The sequence below is a fragment of the Bombus terrestris genome, unplaced genomic scaffold (genome assembly GCF_910591885.1).
Source record: "Bombus terrestris unplaced genomic scaffold, iyBomTerr1.2, whole genome shotgun sequence".
NCBI lineage: Eukaryota > Metazoa > Arthropoda > Insecta > Hymenoptera > Apidae > Bombus > Bombus terrestris.
In genome coordinates, this window is record NW_025963552.1 from 6,374,203 (window position 1) to 6,383,813 (window position 9,611).

The 9,611-nt window shown below is 35.3% G+C and overlaps 1 protein-coding gene across 1 annotated transcript; it reads left to right on the forward strand.

Annotated features, from left to right (window-relative positions):
- The first annotated feature begins 300 nt into the window (after window positions 1-300).
- LOC125386977 lies at window positions 301-2,719 on the forward strand. Its single transcript, XM_048414162.1, has 5 exons — window positions 301-1,359; window positions 2,165-2,244; window positions 2,299-2,416; window positions 2,504-2,550; window positions 2,636-2,719. Exons 1-5 carry the CDS (start codon window positions 1,356-1,358, stop codon window positions 2,708-2,710), a joined length of 324 nt encoding a protein of 107 aa, XP_048270119.1. The 5' UTR covers window positions 301-1,355; the 3' UTR covers window positions 2,711-2,719.
- The last annotated feature ends 6,892 nt before the right edge of the window (window positions 2,720-9,611 follow it).

Below are 9,611 nucleotides of genomic sequence, written 5' to 3' on the forward strand. Positions count from 1 at the left end.
CGCAGAGCAATCTTGTATACAATTTTCACTTTTATTAGAATGCTGATGTAGTGTAGTATATTTTATTATATATATTTTATTTCTTTTATATTTTATTAGATTACCAATTATTCAGATTCACGAAGTAGGTCACACACAGATATGCATACACGTGTGTGTATACACATGTGTTTTCGCAGAGAAATCTCATACATTTGAATCGAGGCTTGTTTTATTTATTGGTTCATTTAATTATTTCATTTTATTTGTATTTTATATGCCATTGCTGATTGGTTGTAGTGTTTCTTCTTATTGATTCATTTATTTCATTTTGATTGTCTGTCGTATAATTCTTTTTATTTTGATTGGTTAGTTATTAGTTAATTTATTATTATTGGTCGTGTTTAATTATTCATAAGTTATTGGTTCGTGGCGTCACGTGCGGAACGCGGGACGTGACACCCCCGTCCTTGGTGTTCAAATTTCCGAAGGAAATTTGACTGATCGTAGCAGATGTAGTTGCGATTGGTTGTTGGTCCATCCTAACGGGCAACAGCGCGAACTACAATTCCTTACATCAAAAGATTTCTTTGGGGTTATTGTGTCGTTTTAAGATTGACATTTATGCATTGCAGACAAAATATCGCGGGTTGGAGTTTTGTTATTTGTATTTCACACAATCTACAACGCGCTCTTTTAATTTGTGTGCATAAAAACGTGTTGGAGGGTCTTCGTATAGGTCGCGATAGCCTAAGTCTAGATTATCGTACCCGTCTTTTTATTATTTTTTATTAAAAATATAATTTATTTGTAAAGTATTAAAGTTACTACATACATGCGTTGATTGGTGGTGGATGTCCCTAATATGTGGTGACTTTTGCCAATATCGAATTAATTATCTATCTGTTAATTATTTTTAACTTTATTTTAGTAGGTGACGTGTAATTCAAATAAAATTAATATTATTTATGTATATGTGTTTCATTGCGCGTGCGTAAGGACTATTCCCTATTCGTGACAATCTAAGATGGCCGTTCATGAATGTCTCTAGTATATGGTGAATTTTATTAATGCGGTTTTTGTTATTTATTTGTTAATTATTTGTGACTTTATTTTAGTAGTTGACGTATAATTGAAGTGGGAATAATATTATTCTGTATTTATTTTAGTGTGTATAATTATTGCATGTAGTTCATTGCGCATGCGTGAGAACTGCTTCACGCTCGCGACGGATTTTACAAAATGGATGTTTGTGTACGTCTTAAATAAGAGTGTGGTATTTTGTAAATTTGTTTGATATTGTAATAATTGTTTTGTTACTTAGTTTCAACTCCGTTCTAGTGAAGTGTCAACGGTGTTGTTTTGTGTTCGTCGTAATGTGTATGTTTAATTTAACATTGTTTTGTATTTGTTGTAATATGTGTATATATACTGTGTGTTATTTTAATGTAATAGCGTGTGGATTATATCGTTGTCGAAAATATTAATTACTAATAGAATCGTTTCACTGTTTAATTATAAGGTAGTTTATATTTATGTAGCTTTTGTTTAATTGGTTTAATCTAATGCGTGCATAGTGTCACCAGTCATCACTGTGTAGTATAACCTTATTTCTTTATACGTAATTTAGTATAGTAATGCTGTAATAGCTTAACACAATATGATAATTCCTAATTTTAATCATGTTTGATTATTAATGCACGGCTAATGTATCTTGATTAATTTCTAGCCTATTTCTATTTTATTAGCTATTTCTATATCTTCCCTATTAATTTGTTGTTACTTAGTACTTGTGATTTATCATTATTTCATATTTGTATAGTATAATTTTTTGAGCTAATCTACGTATTATTGGTTAAAACTTGTTTATTGAATTATTACCGTTTGTAGTTTCTCAAATCCTATTCCTTCGATGCTGCGTTACCGTGTGTAAGGCATCATCCGGTTTTCATTATATTCAAAATACTTGATACAGATACCTTTATTCATCCTATATTTGTGAGTATAAACATATCATTTAGTTAATTAATTCAATATGCACGTAGTGCATTGTGTGAGCGACCGCTATTGTGCATTACAAATCTGTTTCTATATGTGAGGTATAATAATAATCGTGTAATGTAAGTCGAGACTAATTCATGTATTATAGATTAGAACTTGTACACTATATTATTACTGTTCATAGTTACTTCGTCTTTATTCTCCAAGTCTACACGCTACGTCGCTCACGCAAGACACCTACCCAACGTAATTGGCAATTTTGTTGTAAGTTTTAATAGTATTATTTCTTTTCATATATGTCAAGGCAATTGAGGCCAGTTCTTGCATTCGTTTCAGCTGGCAGTCGTATTCTATGTTCTACGGAGTGGATCCATAATTTATCTCTGTGGAATTCCTGCATGTACACTTCCTTCTACAATGATTAATTGTGGACTAGGTACTTTTTACTTTCACTGCCTTTAATTATGTTATTGAATTAACACGTTTTATAGAACACAAATAGTAATCTTTCTTTTATTTTTAGGTTTCCACTATCTGCACTATTCGACAAGCAGTGTCGCACTTACTTTGGTTTAACCACGATATTGTTATAATCGTTTAGTACTATTATATTTTGTATTAAGGTAATTGAGGTTAATTCTTCCATTTGTTTCAGATGGCTGTCATACGTTATGTTTTACGAATATGGGCTTATGGCCTGTCTTTGCATATACACTTCCTTTTACAATAGTTAATTGTTCACAAGGTACTTTTCACTTTCACCGTTTTAATCACTTTATTGAATTAATACATTTTATATTTGAGTAATGTTTAGAAAGTACATAGTAATTTCCTTTTCTTTTTAGGTTTCCATTATCCGCATTATTCGACGAGCAGCACTACACTACATACTACTGTACTGTGTTACCTTCTGAAAACGTTTCGTTTATTGTTTATTTCGGTTATGCTTAATAACTTATTTCAGTGCACTGTTCGCGGAATCCCTTTCACTTCAATCATGACGTTTTGGTTTTCTAAAATTTCTAACACTTTATGCGGTCCCGAATATTGGTCGGAAAATTTTCCTCTTTTGGGTTCCTTTAATAGATATACTAGATCTCCTATTTTGAAATTTTGCGGGTTGATTCGTCTGTCATAGTATTCTTTTGACTTTAATTTGGATTTTATCAGATTTTCTCTTGCCATTTGTTGAACGGTGACGATTTTATCGAACAGGTCTCTGAGATACTCTGCATATGTTGGTTCCATATTCTCCTTGGTTATCATCTCGCCAGTAGGTTCTCTGGCTAAGTGCCCAAAGACTAGTTCGTGTGGGGAGAATTTTATTCCTTCGTGTAAATCTCGAATCGTTAGTATATATCCATTTTCCTTGCGAACTAATAACCTTTGTTGCATTGGGTTCAAGACTACCATATATCTAATTACTACTTTCTTCCTTTTTTTCATTTTGGTTTTTATTTTGCGCCAAGACGCAAGTTTACTATCACCGAACCAATTATCAAGTTGTTCGTTAATAGCATTCAAAATACGAAGTCTTGTAAATGCCATAGCTATATTAAACCATAAATATTTTGGATATAGTATAGTATGATACCATCTATAGTTTCCAAGAGGAATCATTAGATCAGCATTTTTGCTGGCTACATCAGACACTAGGTATAGTAACCAATGAAGTATTTTTACTCCAATTGTAATCCAATGGCTAGCGTATTTACTCAAGGTTTCATATGCGCCTTCGACTGGTGATTCTCTATTTTCTTCTTTTCGATTTCCTTGAGCCCGTTTAACTTGTGTTTTTCCAGCCTGAATATGTTTAGAATTCTTTTCCTCGGTCACCCCTTTCCCTTCTTTATTTATTTTATTCACAACCTGTTGAGTTTTCTCTACTTTTTTTAGAATGAATAGGTTCACTGGAAGTGCTTATTATATGTAATTTATTAATTACTTGTATGGGACGTTTAGGAATATTTTCAGTAGATTTAGAATTATTCTTTGAATTTTTATTACAAACCTTTTTGCTTATAGATTCTGTTTTGAGTTTAGGGATGGCTATACTTTTATTCTCTATAGTCTGAGTTTTCTTAGAATTTAATGGCTTGACTTTGAGTTCGATAAAGTTACTTTCTGATGGTTTTATAGAAGTTTTTGAGGGTGATACGCTCGCTATCTCTTTTCGTATTATATTTGAAATGTTCACAAAATTCGTGGAACCTTGCTTTTGTATTCTTGCCGAGTCAACCGTGATATTAGGCAGGGGATAAACGTCGCCTTTCGTTTCGTCGTTCAATTTCCTAGTTTCTGCCTCTTCTGAAAGTTCTTTGATATTAGTGTTGTTTATTTTGGCTGGGGATTCGGGAGATTTTTCACTCATGATTTCGTCTGTGGTACCGTGCGTCCTCTTGCTACTTAAAGTAACATCGTCTTTTATCACAGCAACGGAACAGTGTTTGTATTGGAAGGTTGGTTGTTTCAAATAATCAGCATCCCTCCTTTGACTTGGATCTCTTTTGAGATGTTTATCTACGCATTTTTCTTTCCAGGTTATTGCTCTTGCTCTTTTCCTAATATCTTTCTCTATTCCCGGGTCGCTTAGACGATTCCGCGACGGCGATACAAATCTCCAATCCTGGTGGTGGTTTCTGATGTTGTTACTATCGTATAGGGGACGAGTGTTATTTCCATTATAATTATTCGGAGGTGTCGGACGATTCTGCGTCGGCGGCACGGTGCAACTGTTAATAAAAATATTCTACTGCGATATCTTTCATCCTATTCGTTTCATATATTTTCATATCTTTTTGTTTGCTCGATAAAACACACAAGTTTTATGAATAACTGCGAACACACGTACTATTGGCTTGTTAACTAGATGATTGCGGGTTTTGTCATTAGATGATATTGACAAAATTCGCAATCACCTAGTTTCCAACCCAATAATTATCAGTGACGTTAATAACGATTGATAATATAGCCAGTGATAATTGACAATGTAGAGCAAATTTTTGCCATCGATAATGGTCATCGATAACCAAAATAAAATTTTCTCGCCACGGATAACAGTTACTCGTAACAGAAAAAAAAAATATTTAAAAATCCGGTTATTTATGTTGGTTATTGGTAACCAAACTGAAATTTCTCTCGTCGATAACGATTACCGGCAATCAAAAAAACTTTAATCCGTTTTAACGGTTATTCGCGATCAAAAAATTTTTTAATTAAAAACATCAACCTTCATATCGCAACTTTACAAACTTCTCTTGTAACAGTTATGATGTCTTGTAATTGTAACATTTATGGCAAATATACATTTAGCGAAAAATTAGTATACAGCATGAATAGAAGTAGTCTTAAACATTACAACTGGTGATAAAGATCGTTTCGCTAAATATCGTGGCTTAACACAGCGAATAATTGACTGCTCAAATATTTTCATCGTCTTTGCGCGACGAATATTTTATGTAACTTCTGGATACGGTTTTGCAGAGAAATTAGAAATTTTAGAAATTTCACAATCACGTATAATCGTGGCTCGTCGTGCTGTTAATGAAGTTTCTAAATATTTCGTGTAATATAGGAAAAGTGAAAAGTTTCTAAGAGTCTTCGAGTATCCTCGTGCGTCTCTGTGTGCGTATAATCGAGCGTCTTTAAATCGCGAACGTAGATCGAGGAAGAAATTGCGCGTCTTTGACCGGTTAGGCGGAGCAAAATTGTACGTTAAGAGATTAAAGACTGACACTTGCCAAGGTTACGAGTCATGTAGAAAAATAAGCTCCCGTAGAATATCACCTGAACGCCAATTTTGTCTCCGACTACGAGCACACGTAGTCCTATTACGCTGTTCTCTAGGGGGAGACGAGTGGAGAGCGAAAGAGAAGGCAGAGAAGAGCTCTCCGAGGAGCATCATATTAGTTTGAGAATTTTCTCATAAAAACAGGCTGAAATTTAAAGTTGATTTGAAAGTAGAGATCGGTTTTAGAAAGGCTACCGGTTCGATTGGATCTCAGGCTGAAAGTTTCATCTACAATTATATCTCAAATATTTGTGCAATTTTATATCTTCTTGCGTGTATTGCGTATGCTAAAAATCCGCAATTTTATTTATCACGTTTCGCACGAGACCAGCATTCGCGCAAATACTTACGAATGAGAATTTATTCAAACAGTATAAATCTAATCTACAGTAATCTACAGTTAAAACTACCTAGAATTTATTTTATAATAATATGGCGTTAATTACCGTCGTTTCGGCACTTGCAATTTTTCGAGAAGAATCGCCTCATAGCGTTGCACAAACGATAAACAATTAACATTGTCGTTATCGAACTCAATTTGTTACGAACTGTCGTCGCATTCGTGCAATTTATATTTAGCATAAACCGTACGCTTAATACAACCTTACGGTTATTAGCAAATTCCTTGTTAGCATATTCCTTATTAACAATTATTTCTAGAAACGAGATAACATTTGCTTGCCGAACTTATCAGAATATTTGTCTCTCGTTCGTTTGCGTTTATTAGCTGAGCGTAATTCTCGCAGTGGTAACGCTTCTCCGGGTTCTTCAGTTGCTGTGTATGATATCGTATAAAAGATAAATGCTTCGGTTAAGAGTAAATTTCGAAAGAAATTATTCGTTAATTTGCCAAGGATTCGTATTCTTCTAATTACACTTGCTAGCCAAGTGTAACTACCACAATCGATGCCAATAGCCCAAGTTCGATCGTAACAGGCGGATCGTTTCTAACTAATTTTACGTAGAACGTTCTGATCGATATTATCGTCGTCCCACTGAACCAGTTGTTCGCGTTTATCGCGTCGCGTCTTAAAATCGGGCAATTGTCTGGTTTGCATGATTCGTTCGACGAACGGTAACGCAGCTGTACGCACAGAAACCGATAAATCGGCTCTACAAATTGATTAGACCTCTCGTTTAGAAAGACGGTGTAAATGAACATAAACACGTTTGTACGCGAGAGCCCATAGAAAGGAAATTCCACGTACACCGGCAGAAACGACTAGCTTCATTTCAACGACAGCATCGTTTCTGAGAATTGAGCATTCATCGTTAAACATCAAAGCGTTGGCTTTCAGAGATGTACAAGTTTCTGTATGTCACGGTGTACACGTCAAACGTTCCTTGATTCGATGAAATGCAGCCTCTACTTTTCTCGATTTGTCACGGATTAGTTGCACCGTGCAAGCAAGGTTTATACTTAGACTTCAAAGTACCGAACATCGATAAAACATAACGCAGGTACGTGTTCTAAACGATGACACGAGCTTCCAAGTTTCCCAAGGAAAAATTGTTTCCCGCTGTTTGCGCGGTGGCTCGCGCTGCTATTCCAACGTTCGCAACGGAAAATTTTTCCAAATGCGCATTACGCGACACTTTCCGAAAGTTTGTTAACGCTGTAACGAGACAGGAATCGCTGCGAGAATTATAACAGTGAAATTTGAAACGAAACCGACGATGCAGATGGAAATTACGTTATTCTGGACATTTACTTGCGAACGTAGTTTATTTAGTATTAGTGAAAAATTAGCACACGGTATGAACAGTAGTTTTAAACGCACTATTAGTCTCAAAAACGATCTCGCTATTTACCGTGGCTTATCGACGTAGCGAACAAAATTGGTTTTTCCAATAATTCGATGATCTTTTTTCCGATACTTGTGTGATACATTTTCAAATCTGTTCCACATTTTGCACGTATAATAATAATAATCAGCATAGTTTTGTCTCGTTACAGCGCCAGTGAAATTTCGAAATTATTCGGTGCGATATACCCAATGGCTTGAGAAAGCGTTCCAACGTTTATCACGGAATGTTTTCACGAATGTGCGATGCGTGTCATGCGAGATATTTGGAAATTTCGCTGGCGCTGTAACGAGACGCGAGTATTGTATTGGAAAAATTTGAAATGCATGGGAAAATGTATATGGAAGTTACAGGACCTTTCTCGAAAATTATCGACAGTTCAAATATCAGGTTGTACAACAAAAGAGTCTTTCGTTTTATAAGAAAATAATAGACGCACGACGTTTCTTGTTTCCTTTATTTTATCGAACTACGTACGTTCCATTTTGTTCTATTAAGGTAAAGACCACGACATTTGACAGATTAGCTGTCGTGTTTGTATAAAGATGCATTGTCGTAAAAGACATATTCGTAGAGGAAAGACACTTTTGGGGCAACCTAATATTTGGCTGAACCTGACAAAACTGTACGCTTGTAATAAATAAAAAAAAGCCTGCTACGCCCTTTCGATCATTTCAGCTCGAGTTATGTGTGGGTCGACCCAATTACGTTCTTACAACGTTAGAGAATACCTTCGTTTTTAAGAAAATGAAAAAATATCGCACATTTTCGTTTCAATTTTTTTGATTAAACCTCTTCTCCCAACGTTACAAATATGTTTTATTATCGTTAAAATAGGGACAGATTCGAAAGTACAAAAATTGAAGAGTCGCAACTGATGTAACGAACATAATCACGATAGTCGTGTCTCGTTACAGCGTTAACGAGATTTCAAAATGTTTGGCATAATACGCGATCCTATGCAAAATTTCCGCCAGCTCAGTGAAGTTTCGGCTATCCGAGTCTCGTATTATACGATGTGTTTCCAGATTTCTCCTAACTGCGCGTCTTTTTTTTCGAAATTTTAACGCCGGCACCGCGCGAACAAAGTAAATAGATTAATTGAACTTTTAATCGATCAAATAGTCAACTAAACTGAAACGCACGTACGATGTTAAGTTATCGAAATCAATTTTACGATTTTACCGTACGAACGCCGGTATCATCCGACCTTTCGGTATTTTCCGAGTTTTCTATTGTTCGTGTGATACGCGTCACCTCGGAACGATCAAGATTATTCGAACACTTTCGCAAGCCATAATAAGATTACAGAAAAAAGTACTTTGCTGTGAATACACGTTTCATCGGAGGAATCGAAATTTGTACAGGACGAAGTAGCGTCGTTCGAACGAAGCTGCGATAGACTTAAAGTTGGGCTGTACAATTTCTAGATTTATATTAATCCTATAGAACGAAAAGACCCAGAGCTCTATGAACGTTCTAAGAGAACGGATCTCCTTCGGCGTAAATGGCGCTCCTTATCGGCGAACGGCTACAATATCCTAAATCTTTCTTTTCGACGGTTTCCACGTCGATCGAGAGAAACTATTCGTCGAAATGGACTATCCGTGGCTGATCTATTACGGTAGAAAGTGAAAAAGAACGTAAACGAAGGAAATGGCCGACATAAAGGACGATAACTGTTAATTTAAACGTAATAGAACGAAAGAATACGACGTATTCGTTAAAGGATATTTAAGACAATTTAAATTAAAATCGATTTTCACACGACGTTCTTCGATTTTTTCCAGAACCAGATTATATCTATGATAACGTTTCGATAATATCGTTTTATGCAAAAGAAAGCCAATTATATGATTGAAAGAAGAAATTTGGATCAACGTATGGATATCCTCCTATTTCGTTGCACGAGTTGCGAATAACCTGTCGAATAATGATAAAAATAGAAACGAATATGACAAAGGCATAACGAAGGAACTAATATTCAGAATTTCGTGCGTTTAATTCCTCGAAAATTGCACTTTTAAACGCATCG

Coding starts and splice junctions, on each gene's coding strand:
- LOC125386977 (XM_048414162.1), top strand. Junction 2,417..2,503: donor AATGATTAATTGTGGACTAG/GTACTTTTTACT, acceptor TTTTATTTTTAG/GTTTCCACTATCTGCACTAT. Junction 2,551..2,635: donor GCAGTGTCGCACTTACTTTG/GTTTAACCACGA, acceptor CATTTGTTTCAG/ATGGCTGTCATACGTTATGT.